The following is a 24,900-nucleotide window of genomic DNA, read 5'->3' on the forward strand; positions in this document are numbered from 1 at the left end:
TTAAATAAAGCATACTTTTCGCCCAATTTATGAAAACACACCTAAACTTTAATTATCTGAGAGGAGTAATCTGTCACTGTCTGTCACAATCCACAAATTTGTACGGCGCGTAATGCGAATGTTGCTACTAATAAAATTCTGTCTAGAGCATAGACAATGGGTTTTGTAATGCTTCAAATACACTCTATGACGATCGGTCATATATATGTCGAAAAAACCGTTTCTTATGTTGGCGTCAGGGCTCGAAATGGACCGGAACGCACCGGAGCGCCGTTCCGGTTCATAAAATCCCTAAAATTATCGCTCCGTCTCGTGTAAATATTAATTTGACCGTCTGAGCGAGATATGTCATATAATAAAAAAAATCTAACACAATCATGTATAGAATTGGATAAGTAACATTGTTAATATTTTCGTAAAATTATCGAGTGCTCCGGTTCGTAAAATTCTCCATTTCGAGCGCTGGTTGACGTCCTGTGTCACAGGGAGTCACAGAGTGTAAATACGATGTCATAGCTCTCATACAATATGTATGTATAATATGTCGGAATGGCATAGATTTGATCATAGACACTAAAACGCTCTTAGCATATATGTGCCCGATCGCCATATAGTCTATTTGAACCCTAATGCTTCAAATACACTCTATGACGATCGGTCATCTATGTCGAAAAACCCGTTTCTTATGTTGGCGTCCTGTGTCACAGGGTGTCACAGAGTGTAAGTACGATGTCATAGCTGTCATACAATATGTATGTATAATATGTCGGAAAGGCATAGATTTGATCATAGACACTAAATCGCTTTTAGCTTATATGTGCCCGATCGTCATAATATAGTATATTTGAACCTTAAGTCAGTGCTGTCATCTTTTATTCACAGTATTGTAATCAAAGACATTGCAAAAAGAACGTACCTAGGTAGGTAATAAAGCAAATAAATGTCTGCAAAAAATATGGTACTTACCTACGCGGCATATATATGTTATTTTTTTGTAACTCCTAAAAAGATTGATCCATTTTGTTTTGCGGCAGTTAAAAAATCGTTATGCAATTTATATATTTTTACAAAATACTATATTTTTGGGACCATTTTATTGTATTATAATTCAGTGACAAAAAGATGGCAACATATTTTAGTTATCTAGCAAAATGTTTTGGCGGCAACTGTGACAGATTGTCAAATACCTAAGCGTAAAAGATTTATCTGAGTGAACATTATTTTACTGACGTGTGAACTAATGTTCAAAATATTGTTTATTCCAATTAGATCACTTTTTATTATACCAAAGGTACAAATCATTTTATATTTATGAGGTAGGTACTTAAATATATTTCAAACGAAATATTTGGGGTTATGTTTGAAAGAATTCTCACAAATGAATTTTGTCATTCGAATTTTGAATCTATTCTATTAGTAATTTAGTCCAATGTATACTTTAACATCAAGTCGTCTTTCATTTGTAAGGAATTCAATAAAATCAACCAGAAATGAAGTCTCGACCTCAGATCTCGATTTTGCCACCTGTCTTACTTATTGAGCTCAAAATATAGCCAATATATTCGAATATTACTATGTGGGTACTTATATTCATAGAGAGTACCGGTAATTCAATAATCATTAGCCTTTTACTTGCCTAAATTTAATATGGCTACCTATATTATAGAAAGAAAATTCTAACTGTTATTTTGGTTTCCTTTTTGTAGCTATACAATTTATCTCAAACCCATGTAAGGAGAAATATCTTTAATCAAGAAGCAATGGCTCAAAAGAGTATTACATCCTTTTTTACAAAAGCACCAGCAAAACCTTTAAGTACAACTGCAGAGACAAAACACAATGTTAAAAAAGAAATCAACAATGAACAGGATGACAGCTGTTCCCCGATTAAAAACGAAAATGTAAGTATTTTAATACTCTTCCTACATAATAATGTTTGTTTTTGAATTGTCAAATTTCTCATAAAATTATAAGCAATTAAATTAGAGACCGCGCCATGTTTTATTATTTACATTTCAAAGTTAAAACTATGTACCTAGTTGTATTCTCAGATATGATAATGATTTTTCCATACCTAATCGCAAAAGTACAATATACGTACAGTATTGATGATCTCTAAGACAATATGTAAGTGAAGTTAGATAGAGTCTCTTCTAAGATTTAATTTAAAGGTCTCACATAGGTTATATTGGGTTAGTTTTGGGAATATCCATAATTGACATTCCAGTTTTCAGCATTTTTTAAATCCCACCAAAAATCTTTTACCTGCTTATTTTTAAATCTGCCCCCACATTCATTAAAAAACAAATTGGAAATGATTAATTGCAGTACTTGCTTACCTATAATAATATTTACTAGCTGAGCCAGCTGGCTCTCGCCAGTCTGTCTCGCTAGGTCTTGCAGACAGCTTTTCGTCATAATGACATGGTGTTGGATTTTAATATAATTGTAAAGTATGTATAGACGGTGCCATAGTTTTCCCTTCGGGGTGGATTTTCATTCACGTCAGACAGTTTGACATTTCGCTGATTTGTCAGTTTTACGATTTTCATGTCGTCACTGCCAATACAAATTTGGAGTCATATGCGTAGTCTATTCTGGAGTCTGGCCTTCACAATATTGTCTGACATCACTTCAGGCTGCTAGGCCTAGCAGTACAGCTGGCAATCGCCGATTGCTACCAATGACATTTTAATTTTAATACAATATATGTGTAGGTATGTGCATTTAAATATGATAAATAATTATACATCTCATTCATTCGAATATACAGCAATATTGTGTGATTATCATAAAAAGCGATCCAATATAAATCCAAATATTAATCTCTTTCGGGTCCCATTTACATAATAGAAAAAGGTTAGCAGCATAAAAAACAAATTTAAACATTGTTTTGTTTCATTGTCTATAAAAAATAAATGCTTGCATCCATAGAATAATATTTAAAAAGTCAAATTTTGAAATCAAAATTAACCTTAACCAATATAATTTCCCGGTGCGGGACATTCATATCGAGACAAATAATAAATCAATACATATTATATTTGAGAGGAATAGACCAATTCTGATAAGAATGGGAATTTATAAAACCTAAAAATGTGGAATCAGCTTAAAGAGGCCTTCATCCAGTAGTGGATTGATACAGGTTGATGACGATAATGACGATATAAATGGGTAGGTATGAAAAATCACAAATTTAAAAAAAATATAGCAGTTTATATGACTAAGAAGAGTAGAATTATGTTGGGATAACCTTCATCCAGCAGTGGATTGATCTTGGTTGATGATGATAATGACGATTTTATGAATGGGTAAATATAATATCAGCAATTTTGATAAATATAGCAATTATATGACCGACAGAAATACAAACAACTTAGAGAGGCCTTCATCCACCAGTGGATTAATTCAGGCTCATGATGATAATGGCAATATAAATAGATATAATATAATATCATTGATTTTGATAAATACAGCAATTCAAATGACATAAATGAGTAGAATCAGGCTAGGGAGGCCTTTATCCAGCAGTGGATTGGCTCAGGTCGATGATGATAAGGACGATAGAAATAGGTCGTCTCTGTTCTGGCAGAACACACTAACTGGAGAATACTAGTTTTGCGTAATTTGACTTTGAAGTTGTTAAAATGTTTGAAATGGTCTATCATGTGAGTTTATTAAGTAATCGTAAAAAGGATGACTTTAAAATAAAGACTGTTTATTTATTAAGAAGGTTTCCAGACGGTAATGTTTGAAATAAGGAACATTTTGGTATAACTAACTCAATATGTCATTTTTTCGAATTAGTGTCTTCTGCCAGAACAGTGACGAGGTATAATATCACAAATTCGTTAAACCTATAGTAGTAGAATCACGTTGCGGAACCCTTCATCCAGCAGTGGATTAATGATGATGATTATGATGATGATGATGAAATTCGAGACTGTCAAGAGTACAATCAACGTAGAGAGGCCTTCATCCAGCAGTGGATTTATTGAGGCTCGTGATAATAATAGCATTATAAATATAGATATGTAGATAGTATAATATCACTGATTTTGATAAATATAATAATCCATTGTACGTAAGGAGTAGAATAAGGCTGAGGAGGCCTTCATCTAGCAGTGGATAAGTCTAGATTGATGATGATAAGGATGATAAAAATAGGTAGATATTATATAATATCACAAATTTTGTTAATTATAACAATTCGTATTAATTTCTTTCATTGTTTGCAATGGCAACTTAATATGACTATATTGTAATCTATAGAAATTAGTAGCCTAGGTAATTATTCAATAAACTATACAATAATAATATATAATAAACAGCCACAAAGAAGCATTTAAAAAAAATCAAATTTGGAATACAATTACGTTATCTATGGAATAATTGCATATCATCATACCATATAATCAATAAAATTCTCTATGATTATTAATTAATAGAAAACTCATCTTACAATAAAAATGAGTACCTTGGTATCAAAGTGGGACATAAGCCATTTACAAAATTTTACAGGAGACTCACAAACATGTGTGAAAAGTGTCTGTTTTTCATATAACATACCAACTTTAAACTCAAAAATTTCTATGAAAACTACCGTTTTTGATACTTTTGGTGGATTTTTTGAAAAGAGCTTCACTTGCACTACCATAATCAATTAAAACATGAATTTAGTGGGAGGTGGCGTTTGTCCCACTTTGATACCAAGGTACTCAAATATTTTGATTGAAATTGATTATTTAATATGCTAATAGAAATGTCACATTTTTTCGATTATTTCTGCAAATTCTATATTTGAATTCTAACACGTCAAATGAACTTGTTATAAGCGATTTGCAAAAGGAAACAAATGACAATCATTAGTTTGACAGATAAAAAACAGTGACGTTGGCTTAGATTATATTTTAGTAGTAATTAGTGAGGAAATATGTATTTATTTCTTGTTAAAACGAAGAGTATGCCAATGTGCCGCTTACAGATTTGAATAGTTTTGTGGAATATTAATTTAGATTTGTGAAATATTGATTATATAGAAAGTATTAAACAACATTATAATCAATTTGAGGTACACGGACAGCAAGATGCGAAAATGTATGGTGACGGATATAAAACGCTATTATCTGTGATTGTGTCGAGTTTTATCAGATTGTGCCGGATTCAAATGGAAGTAGATTCGGGACTCCAAAAATTGAAGTGAATTCCTTTATTAATAATCAACAAAATGGTATTTAAATAAAAAAGTTGGTGCGTTTTAATATATAGGATAATTATTTAATATATAGGAGATTCTTAGAAAATATGAGTTTATATTTGGTTGGTTTTGTGATGTCGGATTTTCTACAATCAAATAAGGGGTTCTTCAAAATCATCATATTTTATCAGACCCATTTTCCTCCCTTCGTCCATGACATCATATTGTGTGGATGACCCCTTTATTTATGTTTTTTTGGACTGAACGACTGAATATTGCTAAGTTGTGCATTACTGTACGAAAACATCTTCTTGGCTACACTTCCAGGCGCTGTTGTTTACTAAATGGGAGGAGCTTATAATGGAATTGCGGTTAAAAATGAGCGGAGCATGTTTGTTCACAGTTTTAACACGTAGCCAAGAAAATGTTTTCGTACAGTAGTTGATTAAATAACTAACAGAATCGAGATAATTGTCTATGCCAGTGGTTCATAGTTTGGGAAACCATGGTCTATGCGATCAATACGATTGGTGCAATGGTGATTCATTCAAAACTCTCTCAAAACAAATTATCTTGTTATTTTTGCCTTTTGAAATTTTTATAATTAAATAAATGACTCATCTTCCTTCGTCCGTATTTTTTCTTTCACACAATAACTGAACTTACATGAATAATATAATTTTTCAACGTATTGCCATCCTAAAACCAGATTTCTGTATTCCATTATTCTGAACTACTACATAACTTTCATCACTATTCAATTTTCTGTCCATTGCTAAAACTATTTAAATTTATTAATAATAGACTCAGATGTGCAAAATTCATTTACATAATAATTCAATTGTTATACAAATTTTAGAAAACTTCAAAAAGACAGAGAATCGAAAGTGATTCTGAATCAAATTCACCGCCTGGTAAGAGAAATAGTACCCAATCGTCACTGAAGTCTCCCAAAAAAGAATCTGAATTGGATAAATCAAAAGAAACAATCAACGGAACGTCTTCTCCAAAAGTTACTACACCCAAAGTAACAAAGGGTTCCAAAAAATCTCCAAAAGCAGCTGCAAATAAAAAAGAAACTAAATCTAAGTCTAAAGACTCCAAAAAGAAATCTCCAGCTGTGAAAAAGGGAGTGGAAAATGATGAATCGAGTAAAAGTATTGCTAGTAAAGGAAAAGTAAATGGTAGTAATAAAGATTTGGATATGAAGGCCTCTAGTATGGATTGCAGTGACAATGAAGATGAAGAAAAAGATATTAAAAAGAATAAACGTAATAAAAGCAAGGATTTAAATTCTAGTGATGTTGAATCTGATCACAAAGAGAAAGAAAAGAAGTTGTCAAAAGATAAGAAAGTATCAAAGAAGGGAAGGAAAAAAAATGCCATTTCCACTGATGAAGATTTAGATGATGAAAAGGATGAAATTTATACTAAAAAGAGTAATAAAAGTAGTAATATTTCTAGTGATGATGAATCTGAGCACAAAGAGAAAGACAAGAAAAATGATGATGTTGTAGCTAAAAAGAATGGTAAAAAGAGAGCCATATCAAGTAGTGAAGAAAGTGACAATTCTGATGGCGATACAGCCAAAAAATCACCAGAAAAAAAGACTGTAAAGAAGGAGGATAAAACAGTATCGTCAAAAGATAAAAAAGACATAACTCCACCGACTAAAAAGCCTCAAGCATTCCACAGTTTTTTCACATCTACAAAAACAACGCCAACTGATGCCGACAACAAAGACAAGAAACCGGGAGTTGACAGTGTAAATTATAATCCATCAAAAGCCAAGTACCATCCGATTGACGATGCTTTCTGGTCGAGAGGGGAGAAGGTTCCGTACTTGGCTCTGGCGAAGACTCTGGAAGAGATCGAGAAGATTTCTGCTCGGCTGAAGATTGTAGAGGTACTGAGTAACTTCTTCAGGTCGGTGATGCTGCTCACCCCCGAAGACTTGCTGCCCAGTGTTTATTTGTGTCTTAATAAACTGGCACCGGCCTATGAGAGCATGGAACTTGGTAAGTTATGACATGTATAATAATATGGAAGTCTACTAAGTAAATAAATACTTATGATTAATGAGATAACTGTTTTATACAAATGTGTATTACGTCTTCGCAATGGCACTTGACCAAAAAAATGTCTGTCCACATCGGATTTTCATGTTTAAGACATAGGTTTACCAGCAGATAATATTCATTAAGTATTGTTTTTTTATATACATATCGGTTAACTTCCTAATTAATTTTTGATAACATGGACCTTAGAATCAAATTTTGCAGTTAGACAATAATCGCAATAGACGGCATAGACAATAATCGCAATTATATAATAAAAAAATATGTAGATAGTTTAAAAAATGTTACAGTTAGATAAAATAGGTGACACAACGATCAAAATAAAAGTTTTTAGTCATAAAAAAATTAAACTAAAACAGAATGAACAATATTACAATAATTATTTAATTAGGTATAAAAGTATATAAAAAAAAATTACAACTATTAGAAAAAGAATGAATCCTCGATAGATGATACAATCAATATGAAATGAGTTAAAGATATTCGTATGTCGAGTGGGTACTCGAAACTGAATCATATTATACAAGAGCTCGTGGCAGTCAATGATTGAATTAACAGTTTTACACATTTCCAAAAATTCAGATGTTTAGCGCATTCATTTTAGTGTGGATATATCAGTTATCTATTAACAAATTATTGTAGACTATAATTTCAACTGGAATACCGAATTTTAAGTATCAAATGTAGAAATTTATGTTGACATCTTTCAATGGTTTAGATGTGAACTTTTATAATTAGGGAACCAAATCATAAAAATGTATTCCAAAAGTGGATACATAACAGACTATGTTTTAAATTCATTAACACACCGCCGCATGATAAAACAAAGCATTTTATTGACTTTGTTTTTAAAAGTCAGTTTATGATCTAAAAATGATTCCCAAGTTACAAGTTTCAGAGACTGGGGTAATATGTTAAGTAATTTCAATGGAATAGTTGTATAACATACCACGATACAGTACATAATACTGTCCATATATTCTCAGGTATCGCTGAGCACACTCTGATGAAAGCCATCGCCCAGTCAACGGGCAGAGCGATGGCGCAGATCAAGAGCGAGACCAACAGCACGGGAGACCTGGGCCTGGTGGCTGAGCAGTCTCGCTCCAACCAGAGGATGATGTTTCAACCGGCCCCTCTTCACGTCAGAGTTGTTTTCGAAAAACTCAGGGAGATCGCAAAGATGACCGGTGAGCTCTCTGTACTTCATTTTCCGTTGCAATCATTTAAACTCAAGTACAAAATGGTGTACTTTCAAAATTACCAATAGATCGGTCGCTATTAATTCATATTTATGTTGCAATCATCATACATACGGCGGCAGGTTAGTATTATGACAGCACCAAAGTTCGATTTGATATAAATGAAAAGGATTTCAATTTATAAACATTTGTATTTTCTAAAAAAATCAACATTTTTTAAATTTAAATAAAAAGTACATCAAAACTATATATCATTAAAAAAAAAATCCTGCAGTGTTCGAGAGAAATTAATAAACTACATTTTAATGATAAAAATAACTATAAAAGAATATTACAATATGAATGAATGTTTTAAACAGTTTTTTTGATTGTAAGTTTATTTTTAACAAAATATCTTCTAAATATCTATAGATACACTCGCCGCTCGTAACACCATATATGTGACAATATTCTTACATGATGTGAATTATCTTGGAGCATAATAATATATTATAGCATATTGAATACATTTTGTTATCAACTAAAGATGGCCGACTTTCACTTTCGATACATACTACGCCAAAACCATTGCCTTAGGTGTTATTTTCAGCCGCCGAAAAAATTGTACCTCTTACCTACCTCGCAAGATATTAACATGAATGCTTCACCACCGAAACGATAATTCTGTCCGCTGTACCTACCTCCGACAACCTTTTCTTCGCAGCCTCTAACGGACCCGGCCATTTCGCAGAAATGCGTATCGGTACACACCCAAGTGACCGCACATCGGTTACCCTCGACCGGCGGGGACTAGGAAGGCCAACGAGTCGGTTAGCCGATAAACGCCAAAGTCCGAGCGACCACCCTATCACTGGCATAGATCAACTTGGAGACATGATAAACCTTAAAGCAAATGACTCCCGACTATTCTGAGGATACAAGAAGATGCCCCACCCCGTGCAATGTTACATACGGATCGTCTCTGACAACGCAGTTCCAGCTAATGAAATCACCACAAATTTCGTTACAAACCGCGGCACATTAAATCCAAGATACAGTGACTTCTAACCAAGATATCGGATATATATCTTCATATTCATATTCTTCAATGTCACACGCTTCTGATGGATGTTATTTCCTTACTCGTCGACAGACGCAGCCATTTTTACAACAAAATACCTACTCGCGACGGTAGAAGCATTTTTTACCACTAGCAGCCGTTCACATTCCGCCATTTCCGCCCGGACACAAACGATATCTTCATCTCTTGGCAAGAAATCAGCGCATTGAACAGTAATAGTCTCCATTCTATCTGGTGAAAACTCGCGATGTCAGGAGCGATGACATCATGACGGAGGCATGCAAAACCGCCGACCCCTATGTAACACATCTCCTAAAGGATGGAAGCCATCAGAAGACAGTAACGCCTTACACCATCGTGAAGCCAGGACCTTGGGCTTCCAACAGAACCTGCAAGGTATTACGTGCAAAGCAAGAAGACGACGTGGGCCGCACCACGCACCTACCTACATGTAGGAAATTTTAGGTACTTATTTAAACACATCGCGAATTAAAAATACCTACGCCGTAAAAACCTAGCAAAAGTTAATCGCCTCCAACAATTGTTTTATCATAATTCGAACATTTTTATATACTAAAATCATGCCTTAGATATAACTTTTAAATCGATTTTTGTATATCAAATTATTGGTCAAATCAATTGAAAATCGTACAGCGCCTACTTAACTTAATCCTTGATACTGTAAAATCAATTTTATAATATGAAAGTCATTTCGTTCATCCATAACTATTATTTTCTATTAGGAATCAAATTTAACCTTCTAAATTTTAATCCTTATGTTTATAAAAATTACAGCAGATAGCCAGACATGTCGTCTATATAACGTCATTTTTATTTCGTCTGAATTCGAAAATTCGTTGAACAAATTAATTAAATTACCGTTCCGCGTAGCATGTTCCATAGGAAGCTATACAAATACATACCTATTTAAATAAAACCTTTATTGCCACTCCAAAAACGCCATGCTCCTGCCGTGGGTATAAAAAATCGAGATCAGTACTATGGAAAGGCAGTCTACTCCAGCCTACTCTAGAGTGCAGTCAGTCTACTCCAGAGATCAGCCTACGCTAGTAGATCACATCCAGCAGCCAGTCTTGTTACGGTTATCACCTTACGAAGGTTTCCGGCTTGACAAGTAGCCCTCGCCTAGTAAGTCTGGTCGACTCCCCTTGAGGGTAACCAGCGCAGCCAGCCAGCCACCATTACCGTCGACCATTTTTTTCTGCCAGTTAGAATCAGTGCATCTCTTTATAGCCCGGTCAGTTACCGTTAATATAAATAACTTCAGTGTCAGGGAGAAGTATTTTCATAAAGTTGGTGTGGCTATCAATTTTTTTTATTGACTTTTTCGCCTTGACTATTTTCATGTTGTGCTTATTGACTTATACATAGTGATGACAATTCTCATGTTGTGCCTGTGACTCATGTGTTTTATGTACTGCGTTGCTGTCAAATAAATATTGTGCAACCCTGTTCGAGCGTATTTTCGTCCACCACCCACTCTCTTCCACTGTCAAATGTTAGTTGGCTAGCGATATTGAATATTGCGCAATATAGCCGGTGTCAATTTCATGCAATTCGAGTACTATTTATGTGTACAAATCGCCTCAGTTCTGATTTGAACATGGTATCCTGCCAACTACTCCTTCTATTTCTAATACCTTTGTCATTTTATTTCAGGGCACTCATCAATGTCTAAAAAAGTTGACAAAATACAGTCAATGTTCGTAGCGTGTCGACATTCAGAAGCTAGATATCTTATAAGGTGAGTAAATTTTACGGTTGATGCTAAGTGAGAAGTTTTGTCAGGAAGTAATTCTGTTGCATGATCGTTCCTTTCGAAGCTGTGACATAAGTGCCACAAAAATGACGCCCTCTCATACTGTACTAGCCTGGCGATTGAATGTTCCATGGCATAATTTGCATGTTATTTCTTCTGCTTATTGCTTCTGAAATTCGCGAGTTTGAATTTCGCGTCTAATGTCTATTCATTACTAATTCACATGTTGTTTAGATCAAGAGTATTGACATTTAACAGTCTTTTCTGAGGAGGTGGCCACAATCCACTTTGGATTGTGGAGCTAATGGTGAATCTAAATGACCATCCACCGTCAAGAGAGCTCCGCTTGCGATGAACAGATCCAGGATTCAATCTCTCAGTCTGAGTCAAAATTCACATGATGGTTTTGCAATAAATAATATTTATGTTATGGAATCTCATTAATTTAACACTAATGCGGTACTGTCTTGGTTTTGTGTAAATTACGGAAGAGGGGTTTTAAACAACGTTTGAATCATCGATAAGAGATTATTTTGGTAAACATTAGAAAAACATTATGTTTTGCCATTATCCATAAAATCTATAAAAAAACCCCAGTAGCCATACATTTTAGTAATCCAGAAATTCCAGTAATTTGGCATTTGAATCCAAGGCATGGGTGTTTGTAATATAACCTAACCCTCCTCCTTCCCACTCTGCTGGAGATTGAGATCCATCCAAGTTTCTTTGTGTTATGATTGGCTATAAACTCTTTTCTATAAGAAAAGTAAAATAGAATATGTCGAATCGCGTTTGTAGGTCTCTGGCTGGAAAGCTGCGGATAGGATTAGCAGAGCAGTCGGTGCTACAAGCTTTGGCGCAGGCCTGCACAACTACGCCGCCGTTGGCTACCCAGGGTGACAAATGGCCTCCTGAAATCATCAACTCTTCAAAAGGATTTTCGGCTGAACAATTCAAGGCAATATTTATTATATAATTAGAAATCTCCTTTAATGCGAAGTGCTGTGCTAGGGTAATTCTACTCTATTAGGAGCATCTAGCGATAGCATATGAATTATGGAATTTAATATAATTTAAAAACGTTATAACGCACATATACACAATTACTTTTGTTATAAAAATATAGATAATAAACATTTTTTTTATTCAACGAATAATTCACAAGATTTAAGAATGTAACATTATGATTATTGAAAATAAATAATTTTGAAAATACTTATTCAATGAATTAGAATGTTACATTGTTAAATGTTGTGAATTATTCGTTGAATAAAAATAATAGTTGATTAAAATTTTTTAGGAATTTCAAGTAAGTTACAATAAAAAATCTTGGAGTGATCCGTGACATCGATTAGTAATTAAAGTAATACCTACCTACTTTGATTTAAAATACAAAAGCCGATCGCCAATAGTAGCTTAATTTGGAAAGCGCTTCAGTGAGTATTAAAAGCCATTAGTTAAAATTTGTTGCTATGAGTATAAGTATGACTCCTTTAGCATAGTGATGTGCGTGGGCCCCGATACCCGATAGATGCAGGTTCGATTCCTGCGGCCACCCTGCGGTGTCTTACTTTTTTCAAAAAGATTTTTTCTATTGGTTTATATTTTCTCAGAAGTGTTTTCAAAATTATGTATGTTCAATAGTTTAATAAGTTCTTTCGAATGTGACAAAGAGATGTTTTAAATAATATTCATAGATTTAATATACCTTATTGAGGCTGTTAGTTTCAAAGTCAGTAACCTTCAAACTTTGCCATTTTGAGATTACATATTTCAAAAAACCGTCAAGTAGAGTTAGAACTGCAAATAGAATATTTACATATTAGTAAATAATTGGAAAAAAATGAACAGCGAAATAAAATGTCCTTAACATCATTAAAATTAATATAAATTACATTCAAGGTTAGTCATAAAATATAAAAAATGGTGACTGATAGATATAAACAACTTTGCAATCAACCTCTGATTTAATTCTTAACTAACAAAATGGGCTGGATTTGATATTTTATGAACATACACATGATGGTAAAGTTCTCCGTTGTTGTATATTAAATACCTCCTATGTGGTGATTTTGACGAAAATGAGTTATTGATACCACGTGATGCGCATTTTTTTTCTCTACCATATGACGTATTATATCACTTGTGGAAATATCAAATAAAAAATTAAATCACCAAATAAAAACAATATTAAATTAATACTATGCCAGGGCATCCAATATCATGCACCGTAATTAATCCTATGTGAGCGTCCACCGTAATAGATAAGTATTAAAATGGTACTGTTCGGTTATCAGGAATACAGCGGAAAATACATTTTGAAAATACCCGATATACTGGATTATTTGTTAGTTTGCGTTAGTTTAGGTTAGGTTAGGTTGGGTTAGGTTAGGTTAGGTTTGGTTAACCTAACAAATAATCCAGTTTATCGCCTATTTTCAAAATGTGTTTTCCGCTGTATTCCTGATAACCGAACAGTACCAAATAATCTTATGTGAACACGGCGTGTTTACACATGATTCAAAACGGTGCATTTAGAATAAAAATAATCATATGTAATAAAAACATGGGAAAAGCTACGATTTTACCATTTCATAATAAATATTTTTAAAAAAGTTATGATTATCCAATTTTAATTTATGATTAGGATCTGCAAAAAATGTTAAAACATATCGTCATTGTTCTGGCAGAAGACACTAATTCGAAAAAATGAGATATTGAGTTAGTTATACCAAAATGTTCCTTATTTCAAACTTTACCGTCTGGAAACCTTCTGAATAAATAAACAGTCTTTATTTTAAAGTCATCCTTTTTACGATTACTTAATAAACTCACATGATAGACTATTTCGAACATTTTAAAAACTTCAAAGTCAAATTACTCAAAACTAGTATTCTCCAGTTAGTGTGTTCTGCCAGAACAGAGACGATATACTTATATCATTTACGATTATTTTTTCAGTTTTTTTTCGATTTTCTCAGAATATGACTCAAAAAATATAGGAAGTATTTAAAATACAGTTACGACTTGCAGAATCAAAATCTACAAAAAATGGAGGTTACCGACTTTGAAACTAATGACCTTATTCCGTGACAAATTAATTCACATTTTTTGTAAATATCCTTCGCTGCGTTGTTGCTTAAATTATAAAAGTATTTATTAAAATCAACCATAATAACATTTCACTCGGATTAAACACAGAAAATTAAGAATAACATTAAAAATAATCCTAATGAGAAGGATGAACCCGATGCGCTGCTAGCAATATGTTAAATGTTCTGGTCTATTTTTGTCAGCAGTATTCATATATCGATTATTTATGTGCAGTCGGTTTCTTTTTTAGTTAACAGATTTTTGACGATGCTGAAGTCATATTCCATTAAATGTAATGAAGGAAATGTTCTATGGTCCATTCAGTATAAATTGTAACCAAAACTTTTGGTGGCTGTCTTTGAATATCAATTTCAACTCATCATTTGTTGCTATTTCTATAAAGTCTCCTTGTGATTTTAGAGATTCTTTTGTGTTTATACTTGAAAAAGAGTCCAAAACCCAATCAGGTATGGTTATGAAAATCATTAAATCAGTTGAAATCAAAAATATTGTTTTAAAGTATTTTAAAATAAGATAAACCCTTTTCTTTTTTATTATTATGAACTTTTTTCAAACGCTCTTCTTGCCTTGAACGTAACTGAAAATAAAATAGCCGATCGCTATTTTATCTTCCGTTAACTTAATTTTGAAACCTGCCTGATGTCTCATAATGTTTCCATGTAGCTAACTTCATCTGTCATTCTTACAGGCAGCAATCGATGAAAAGGCATTGGTATTAAAAACAACGTACTGTGAATGTCCCAACTATGACATGATTATCCCCGTAGTGCTGGAACATGGAATTTCGGAGCTGCCAAATCATTGCAAGTTGACCCCTGGAATACCACTCAAACCCATGTTGGCACACCCAACCAAAGGAGTGCATGAAGTCCTACATAGGTAAATAATACATTATCTTCAGCTGAGGTAGACTTACTACTGGATGAAGGCCATCAGAAGCTCTTTTCACTCCGTAAATTATTTATTTTGTCGATCCAGCAGGTTTAAGGGGAACTGTCTGGTAATTTAGTTCTGTTTGAGTATCTTTGTATGACTATCCATTTGTTGAGCGACATTTTATTTGGCCTTGAAATTACATTTATCATATTACTGATTCAATTAATAAATCAATAACATTTTGTACATTTGTGTATAAGCACATGCGTCATACAGTCGAACTTGGTTATTACGATCACGGATATAGCGAGATCTCGGATGTAATGAGGAAACATTCGTTGACATTTTTGTTTATGATTTTCTCCATACATTTACTCACTTTTATAACGAGCTACTTATCGGATATTATACCAAGCAAAAATATCGTCAAAAATTTTCTTAAAACTGTTAATGTGTCAATTGTTTAAAAACATTTTCCTACAAATAACCTACAGATAATCGTAATATAAAAAATGACAACATTTCTTATTGCGGGTACATGTTAGTCCACTATTTTGTTATCTTATTTTCATCAATGCATAGCATTCCTAAATATGTGTAGCTAGTTTTACATAATGTTGATATTCTATGCATCAGGCCTAGGAATTTAAATACCGGTATTTCAAAACTGGTATTCCAGTATTTTTCGATACCGAAATACTGGTTTTAAAAATCAGTAAATACCGATATATTCGGTATTGAAAGTGGAAACAAAATGTATTACTTAATTAACATAAAAGGTTTAACATAATTGTATTTTTTTGTCGGGTTACGCAATGTCTGGTTTACTTCCGTTGCCCTTTAATGCCTTTGGATACCAGTAATGGCAAGTGCTATAAAATATTAATGTTTTAACGAGATTTATATTTTATATATATTGGTAGATACTTCTGTTTTTTCCATATATTTCACGAATACCGGTATTAGTATTTTCATTCATTATTGCGATTCCTAATCATGCCCTTAGTGTATGAAAATATTTTTTTAGATTTGAGAATGTAGAATTCACATGCGAATGGAAGTACGATGGGGAGCGTGCTCAGATCCATGTGCCGTCAACCTGCGACGAGAACGGAGTCGTGTCCGCCAACATTGCCGGTGCGTCGATCTACAGCCGCAACCAGGAGAACAACACGAGCAAGTATCCTGACATACTGGGAAGGCTCCACAATACGCTGAAGCCGTCTGTGCAAAGTTGCGTTTTGGATTGCGAGGCGGTTGCATGGGATAAGGAAAAGAAACAAATTCTTCCATTCCAGGTGAATTGACTATACTGAATCTTTTTAAAAGTAAAGTAATCCAGATCATCCACAAATACCGATTGCATGTGGAGGTTTGGTTCTTCGACATACGTGTAACGCCTCTTGAAGGTTGGGCGATATTACATACTGTCACTAACGTAATAATGCTTTTAAACCGATGTATTACTATGATTGTGATTTAACGTCATCAAGACTTGTCCGATTTATTTTTTTAAATTCAATAATTCTTTCCGGACATTATATTTTTGGAGTCGCACAGGTGTCGCTAGTAGCAGCTCGTTAGCCCTGTTTTTTATTGCTAAATTTTTGATCACGCTAGCAGTGGTGTTATGTATGATATATAGACGGCTCCTTGTCTGAGCTGACCAAATCTGTGTATCTGTAAGGGTTTCTATCTTTATAATTTTTGTATCTATCATGTTTCTGATAGTTACAATAAAGTATTGTAATATTTCTCATTGATAATACGTATTATTTCAGGTTTTATCGACACGCAAACGTAAAGATGCCAATGAGGCGGATATCAAAGTTGCCGTGTGTATTTTCATGTTTGATTTGCTGTATTTTAACGGGGAACCACTCGTTAAGAAACCTTTTGAGGAGAGACGAAGACTGATGAAGGAAAACTTCAATCTTGTCGAAGGTAATAAAAAATGTTATAATTGAGGAAATGGATTTATATCCATAGAGAGGCCTGAGTAAAATTGGTATGCTCCACTGTGATAATTAGCCTTAGTAACTTCTCATCTGCTGTTCTATTGTTCAGGCGAGTGGCATACAGCAACGAGTCTTGACTGCAACACCACAGAAAGCATCCAGGAGTTTCTGGACGAGAGCATCCGAGGTAATTGCGAAGGTCTCATGGTGAAAACTCTCAACGGCAAAGATGCCACTTATGAAATTGCCAAGAGATCCAGGAATTGGTTAAAAGTAAGTCGTAGTTCTGACCAATTAATTTTTTGATAAGTCTCTTTGTCACTTAACGTAATATATTATTTTATGTCCAGTACCATACGTAACTCAAAATCATTAAAAATTGAGATAGTATTCTTTGGATATATACGACCCTCCACAGAGTGAAGGTTGTATTATCAATTTTTTTTGTTTTTATGAGAAAATCGATGTTAGCCGCCTCTTGCTCAACATATTAGATCCATACTCTGGGTCCAAACACACAAATACACATTGTGATTATAAACATGCGAATTTGCCAGAGCCAGGATTCGATTCCAGGACCTACAACATAATAAGTCGACACCTTAACGCTCGGCCACCGTGGGGTCTAGTCTAGATCTAGTCTAGATCTAATAGTTAATGCAAAATACAGTTAAGGTTCAAATATATTATGATCACGGTAAGTGCTCTCATGTGCTGTCACAGTAAGTTGCTGCTACGGAAAAAAGTGTGTTATGTCATTTTTCTTGGTATTAGACTGATGCTCCCATCACGTAGCACATTTTGAACCTTTAAACGAACATTATCAGTTAGCAAAATCTGCTGAAATCACCAGAACGACAATGAGGTCACCTCACGCGTACTGTGATGCACCGACACTCGCATGACTCAATGAACTTTTTTTATCATTTTCTACATGCCTACACTTTTTTGACTCTCATGTCACGTGTTCACAAAAACAGACAAAATCACGTGTTCTTTGTTTTTGTGGTTTTCTCTGGATTTTCTTTCCCATAGACTAAATTTGTCGCCGTACCAGCATGTGACAGTACGTGACGTGATCATAATGTAATTGCAGCATTAGAGTTGGTAGACACAGCTAATACACACAGTTGACAATAGGAAATAAAAACCGTATCTCCTTTGTCTAAGCCACAACATATTTATTATAAGTGTGTGGTTTTCTGTTTTTAAAATAGCATTCTTCACATCTTCCTATTTCATTTTATTCTGAATCAATGTCTCCTGCTGAAAATGTGACATTACTTTGCAAAAAATGGAAAACTTAAATTATAATAGAATCTTTGGATATCCTTATTTTTTCCTTAGTTGAAGAAAGACTACTTGGACGGTGTGGGTGATACAATCGATGCAGTGGTCCTGGGAGGATACCTGGGGCGAGGCAAGCGCGCCGGGGTCTACGGAGGGTTCCTCCTCGCCTGCCACGATCGACAATCGGACGAGTACCAGACTCTGTGCAAGATCGGAACCGGCTTCAGCGACGAGGACTTGCAGACTCATTCTAAGACACTGAAGGAACACATCATTGAGGGACCCAAGAACTACTACAGGTCAATACATTTACATATTATGTTTACAGGTCATAATAATATTAAGACTTTTTAAAAGATATATAAAATTAATCTGTATAGCCTAGTATAGACTTATGTATGCCCGTAAACAAATAAAACCACTGAGTGGTTGTGCGTCAGGCTTATAATATTGTGGGACCCAGGTTCGACTCCCAGGTCTCCATTAAACATTCACATGTTGTTTTTCAGTGTGTGTTTGGACCCAGAGTATGGATGTTGTCGGTTAAACAAGTGACTAACATCCATTTCTCATAAACATTTGTTAAGAAATCTTTTCGTGCGACGGCCCAAAACATTTACATAAATTAAACAAACTTGTTTTCCATCACAGATGGAACACGTGCACATATCGATGGATAAACAAGCAAGTGTGGATATATTTGGCGATGCATGGTTTTGTGGAGTATTGTTTAGTTAGATGAAAGTGTGTATATTTTCATAATATGGATCGTCCAAACTACATTTAATTTGATAGCAATGTTTGCAGGACGTGTGGACATGTCAAAAAACATTTACAGCCTTTTGCAATCGGGCAAAAGTTTACAAATAATAATTATATAAATTGTTTGCGAGCAGATATTTATAGGTGTGGACTAGACTTAAAGCGCATTGACACAGTCCAAGTACGATCCAAGTACACTTGGACCGAGTGCCATCCAAGTGACAGCTTCATACTAATTATTCCTATCCAAGCTACTCGGACCGCGTCCTACTCATCCAAGTTAGCTTGGATAGGAATAATTAGTATGAAGATGTCTCATACGAGTGTGCTTGGATGGCACTCGGTCCAAGTGTACTTGGATCGTACTTGGACCGTGTCAACGCGGCTTTAAGAAGACATGTGTAAAACTGTTGTGTTTTAATTTTTGGAACTTGGTTCATAACTGACATTAGTTTGGATCAATGTTTTTTCTTGTTTTATTTGTTGTTACATATTTAAGCTAGTGATTAATAACAAATGACATGATTTCTTAAGGGGGGACATGCTCGTCGAAGGTCAAAATTGAGTTTTTATTGTATTTTCAAACCATGATCCTGGACACTCCTTAAACGTTGTAGATAATCTATTTATATAATTTTGAAGCCTTATTATCCTTTATAGTTATTTTAAACATTTGATGACTGCATAAAGTATTTTTGTTACATAAAATAGTATTCTTATAAACCTCTCGCTCTAATGTTTTAGAATATAGTCATATTTCGGTACATAACTGTGCAGTGGTGTTAAAATTTTTTACATTTATTAATTTTTAAACGCATTTATAAAACCATTAGCATAATTTATTACGAGATAATTTTTGTAAAATATTCACGATACAAAATTATATTGATAATCTCTGTGATCCCAAATTTGACAAGAATTAGGCATTTTATTATTCAAAAAATCGGCAAGATTAACACATTTGAAGATGATTCTAAAGATACTTATTATAAGCTATGTCTTTGACCATTCAAGTGTGATAAAAATCTTATGAATAATGATTGCTTTATAATAATTATTGACCTAAGAATAAGGTAGTGTTTTTTTGAAATACGCCATTTCTTTTGTCATTCCCCAGTGGTTAAGCTACAACATACGGCCGTAGCCATAAATTGACAAACTATAATGGAAGTAGGGAGTAAAATGATATTGACGCGCGTGTTTGAACATGTACCGTTTAAAAAAAAAATAAAAAAAAATCGGTTAGGTACATGTTCAAACACGCGCGTTAACATAATTTTACTCCCTACTTTAACTTTAGTTTGTCATTTTATGGCTACGGCCGTATGCTGTAGCTTAACCACTAGGGAATGACAAAAGAAATGGCGTATTTCAAAAAAACACTACCATATTCTTAGGTCAATAATTATTATAAAGCAATCATTATTCATAAGATTTTTATCACACTTGAATGGTCAAAAACATAGCTTATAATAAGTATCTTTAGAATCATCTTCAAATGTGTTAATCTTGCCGATTTTTTGAATAATAAAATGCCTAATTCTTGTCAAATTTGGGATCACAGAGATTATCAAAATAATTTTTTATCGTGAATATTTTACAAAAATTATCTCGTAATAAATTATACTAATGGTTTTATAAATGCGTTTAAAAATTAATAAATGTAAAAAATCTTAACACCACTGCACAGTTCTGTACCGAAATATGACTATATTCTAAAACATTAGAGCGAGAGGTTTAAAAGAATACTATTTTATGTAACAAAAATACTTCATGCAGTCATCAAATGTTTAAAATAACTATAAAGGATAATAAGGCTTCAAAATTATATAAATAGATTATCTACAACGTTTAAGGAGTGTCCAGGATCATGGTTTGAAAATACAATAAAAACTCAATTTTGACCTTCGACGAGCATGTCCCCCCTTAAGTGTTTCTGTTGGATATACATATCAAACCCTCGATCTGCTGATACATGAAGCAGCCGAATTATTGTTTCTATAATGAAATATATTATGTTCCGATAATCTAGAACTTTCATTTAAAAGTTATTACTTGTTTTAGGTTTGACTCCACATTGGAACCCGATCACTGGTTCGCCCCAGCCCAAGTGTGGGAAATAAAATGTGCTGATCTCTCCCTGTCCCCTGTGCACAGGGCTGCACTCGGAATAGTCCATCCTGAAAAGGGCATCTCGCTACGATTCCCCAGGTAAATTTACCTTGTATCTTAGTTATTAGTATTTTATTAAACCCCTATTTAGGAGAATGGAAGATGGAGGAGAAAACGTCACAGAAACTATATTTGGATTCAATCTACACCCTTGATTAACTCAAATAATAAGAACTGGGGTGACAAAATATTTATCGGAAATAAACAATAATAAACCTTGATGCCCACTATCTACCTAATATTATTAATATGATACCATCCCATAATGATTGTCGGCCACCATCAGTATCAGATATTTGCTTTATTATCTGCTACCCAGAACAGTTCTATGGAGCTGTACTCATACCCAATCACTGAGGTTCTTAAGTCACGAAATGCAACGTCGTCTTCTGCTACGTTTACCATTGATATTTCCTAGGATGACAAATCAGGGAATACTCAACTTTTGTCCTCATAATATTATCTGGTTTTGTACTATGCAGAACTTCTTCGTCCTTTCCCATTCATTTGAGAACGTCAACATTTGTCACCTGGTCAGTCCAAGGAACTTTGTGAGACGTCCTGGGGTTTAGTGTCCATACTTTCCATACCATAGAGAAAGATTGAGAGAACATAACAGCAAACTATATGTAGTCTCAGATTTAGGAAGAGGTCTCGATTGCTAAAGAGGCATCTCATTTAACAAAAGGCACTTCTTGCTATCTCCACTCTGGTTTTTATTTCTTGAGTCTCACTTCGCATTGACTTTATATCGGGTGACATGTCCAATCGGTTCTCTGTTATGTTTAATGACACTATTCCACTACTGGGTTACTAGTTGGCAATATTAGACTACTGATAAAGTGTCAGGAGAGCTGTCGTGGGGGAGGATATTCTGTTTGGGTATATAGAGTTTTAGAGAAAGAAAATGATTTGGGTGTTTGTTTGATTGAAGGTTCATACGCATTCGCGAAGATAAGACTTCGGAGGAGGCTACATCGGCACAGCAGGTGGCCGACATGTACTCCAACCAGGATCAAGTCAAGAACCAGACGGGTTCCAAGAATATCGAAGAAGATTTTTACTGATTCATTGCATAATATTTCATTTAACTATTAAAAAAAAATTCAATACCTAATGATTTTGACGCCGTGTTATTTTATGAAAATCATGGAAATGTAGTTTTAATTCAATAATATTTTATTTTTATTGTTAGTCTATTTTTTATATACATAATATTTCATCTTTACTATGCGATATCATTATTGTATACTTTACTAATAAGACATGTACTAATGAATCTTGAGACGGACTATTCCGCTTAATTGGGCTGAATCTCAAAGAACAACCAAACCAAGAAACTGGTGGAACAACTTGAAATTGGGCAGATTGCGATTTATTTTACTGCGTACGAATTATATATTGTAAATTTAATTAACGTTACCGTTATTATTTTCGACTGCTCTCATGAAGCCTATTACATCGTTTTGTCTCGCTCTAATACCGCATTTACAAGTGTATGGATTTATTGCTGATAGTATGCATTATCGCGGCCATAACAAAAAAATGCATGTGTAAATAGGTATTATCGTGCAAGATACAAGATAACATGCATGAATCGAAAAATTTCAGCAGCTTCTGAATTTTCACACGACAGTTGGACTGTGCGATATCTAATGATAGTGGCGAACTTGCCGGAAAAAAAATTAACTACATTGTGCAGACTCATTTTGACGTTAACCGATTTTCACGACCTATCTGAACCTGTCAAATAGCACCACACAACGACAACGTCGCTTACGCTTAAAGAATGAGATTGGTGAGACAGTCACGTGTAAACAATTATTATCGCGATAGATTAAAATATACACTATTGGTGCCAGTAAATCCATGCACGTGAACAGGCGTTATAACCACGTCATATTTTCTGTCAAAACTATCAAACTTCACTTTTATTGGACCAGTCGGCTATTGGAACCTTAATTACTAGATATATGCTGTTATCTTTATCTTCTTCTTACAATAACGTTATCCATGAAATAGACCATAATAAAAAATTTCAGAATGTCGTATTCTTTATATTTTAATATTTATTGGAATCTAAAAGCTATTTTTTTTTAATTGTTTACCCATGTTATGTTTTATATTTGTTCCAAAATAATGTTGATAAAATCTATAATTTTTCCTCCACAGTTGGTCTCAATTTCGTGTCCGGAAACTTGTACGTATGCGGTACGCCGTATCACACTTCACCGTGAAATGTTGCATCGGAAATATATGGCCGTATATTAAAGACCGTCCAACCTCTTTGGGTCATATATTACTGACATAAAATTCATATCTAAATAAAACACAGTTGGTTTGTTTTTGGTTTACACTTTACAGGAAGCCAGCAGCAAACAAATTTGGAAAATAGTCGATATACTGGATTATTTGTTAGGTTAGGTTTTCATTGTTGAATTTAATAAAATTGGAGACCGTATAGTATACGGTCATCTCTTTCCGATATGAAAGTTCACGGCGAACTGTGTTTACAGTTTACATGTAACCCCCCCCCCCAATTTAACTCAAATTCTTTGTTCTCTGTAATTAATCAAAATTTTTTATTATATTTTCATAACAATATTTGTTTAAATTTATATTCTATTATAATTCTCTGCGAGATTAAATAAAGTATTATGTACTATGAATAAATGATAATTTTATTTTTATGAATTTTGTGTTTTATTTCATTTAATATCTGGATCCAAGCTATGATGAAATGTAAAATGGATCTAATTTGTAGAGGACAAATGCCTGCAGTGAAGTATGTAATGAACAATTGAGATAATAAATTAGAATAGGATGTGTGTGGGCTGTTAGATTTTGAATGTCAAACATCTCCATATTCCGCCATTTTGAGATAACCGCAAAAAACCGTCAAGCACATTAGGACTGCAAATAGAATATTTTCTTTTTGCAAACATATTACATAGTTAAACCATTAGAAAAAATGAATGTCATTGAAATTGATAAAAATCGTGCTCAAATTTAGTCATAAAATATAAAAAATGGCAGCTGACGAATATAAATGAGTTTGCAATCGACCTCTGACTTAATTTTATTTAACTAAAAACCTAGGCTGGATTTGATATTTTATGAGTAATACGATGGAAAAGTACTTACAGAAATAGAAACAAAAAAAAAGTAAAAATGGAGGTTGTACATATGTGTATGGGGTCCAATGGCTTGAACGAATGGCCAACAACCTCTTGAAAAAAGTCTCAAGACAATCTACACTTTGTAAAAATGGTATTTTATTTTTGTTTGTATAAAAAATAATCTGTTATTTTTTCCTTTGTCATTCACTTGTTTAGTGCAGACTACAATAATAATATAATGTCAATGATAAATAACCACCAATTTTTTTGTTGTTGATTGGGTACAATCAAA

At 33.8% G+C, this 24,900-nt stretch overlaps 1 protein-coding gene across 2 annotated transcripts; it reads left to right on the forward strand.

Annotated features, from left to right (window-relative positions):
- Positions 1-1,141: 1,141 nt before the first annotated feature.
- On the forward strand, positions 1,142-23,164 carry DNAlig1 (DNA ligase 1). Of its 2 annotated transcripts, none has more exons than XM_085961179.1 (13): positions 1,142-1,316; positions 1,707-1,901; positions 6,057-7,215; positions 8,262-8,465; positions 11,218-11,302; positions 12,116-12,275; positions 15,120-15,310; positions 16,335-16,605; positions 17,089-17,251; positions 17,375-17,538; positions 18,613-18,854; positions 21,382-21,528; positions 22,424-23,164. In XM_085961179.1, exons 2-13 carry the CDS (start codon positions 1,761-1,763, stop codon positions 22,554-22,556), a joined length of 3,060 nt encoding a protein of 1,019 aa, XP_085817305.1. In that variant the 5' UTR covers positions 1,142-1,316; positions 1,707-1,760; the 3' UTR covers positions 22,557-23,164. The 2 variants fall into 2 exon arrangements, with proteins under 2 accessions (XP_085817305.1, XP_085817304.1); XM_085961178.1 differs by having other exon boundaries at positions 1,142-1,291.
- Positions 23,165-24,900: the final 1,736 nt, after the last annotated feature.

Source organism: Rhyacophila brunnea, unplaced genomic scaffold (assembly GCF_057557595.1).
Source record: "Rhyacophila brunnea isolate RB1 unplaced genomic scaffold, BYU_Rbru_1.0 scaffold_12, whole genome shotgun sequence".
NCBI lineage: Eukaryota > Metazoa > Arthropoda > Insecta > Trichoptera > Rhyacophilidae > Rhyacophila > Rhyacophila brunnea.